We start from the raw sequence: 699 nt of genomic DNA, 5'->3' as shown, positions 1-699 counted from the left end.
CGGTCGGCCCTGGGGGTGACGTCGGGGCGGCCCGGGCCCCAGGGCGCCCCCAGCAGGTGGCCGATGGCGCCGCTGCCCCGCGTCCCGGCTCCGGCAGAGGCTGGTCGCGCAGGTGCAGGCCCGGGGCTCCCGCGGGATGCTCCCCCCCCCCCGGCCCGCCCCGCCCGAGCCCAGGACCAATGACGGCCGCGCAGCCCCCGCCCGCCGCCCGCCGCCCGCGCGGGCCGCCACTTAAGAGGCGGCGGCGCCCGGCAGCGCCCGGTCCCCCCGCCCCGCTGCGGCCGAGCCGGGGCCATGTGTCCCCGCAGGTGCGCGCGCTGCGCCGGCCACTCGCTGCTGTGGCTCGCGGTCCTCTGCGTGGTGGCCAACGTCCTGCTGTACTTCCCCGGCGGGGACCCGCGGTACGCCTCGGAGGGCCGCCTCAGCCGCTTCGTGTGGTTCTTCTCCGGCCTCGCGGGAGGGGGCGCGCTGGTGAGTCGGGGCTGCGGGGCCGAGCCCAGGGGCGCGAGCGCGGGGGCGGGGGCGGCGGCGGGCGCGGGGCGCGGGGGGCGGGGGCGGGGCGGGCGGCTCGCAGGGCCCCGCTGCCGCCCTCCCGACCCGGGATCCTGCGCTCCTCCTCGTCTCCTTCTCTTCTTCTCCTTTTCTTCCTCTTCCTCTGTCCCCTCTTTTGAGTGCAGGTTACACAGAAAGCGAGGTAGG

The 699-nt window shown here is 78.8% G+C and overlaps 1 protein-coding gene across 1 annotated transcript in view; it reads left to right on the top strand.

Moving 5' to 3' along the window:
- The first annotated feature begins 235 nt into the window (after nt 1-235).
- TM4SF1 (transmembrane 4 L six family member 1) overlaps nt 236-699 on the top strand; it is a 9622-nt gene continuing 9158 nt past the window's right edge. The window contains exon 1 of the mRNA XM_041734523.1: nt 236-471. Within this exon, the coding sequence (XP_041590457.1) occupies nt 295-471 (177 nt within the window). The 5' untranslated portion in view covers nt 236-294. The remainder of the gene's footprint in view (nt 472-699) is intronic.

The sequence above is a fragment of the Vulpes lagopus genome, chromosome 19, assembly GCF_018345385.1.
Source record: "Vulpes lagopus strain Blue_001 chromosome 19, ASM1834538v1, whole genome shotgun sequence".
NCBI classification, from domain to species: Eukaryota; Metazoa; Chordata; class Mammalia; order Carnivora; family Canidae; genus Vulpes; species Vulpes lagopus.
The sequence above is the reverse complement of the archived record's forward strand: the minus strand, read 5'-3'. Positions and strand labels throughout refer to the sequence as shown.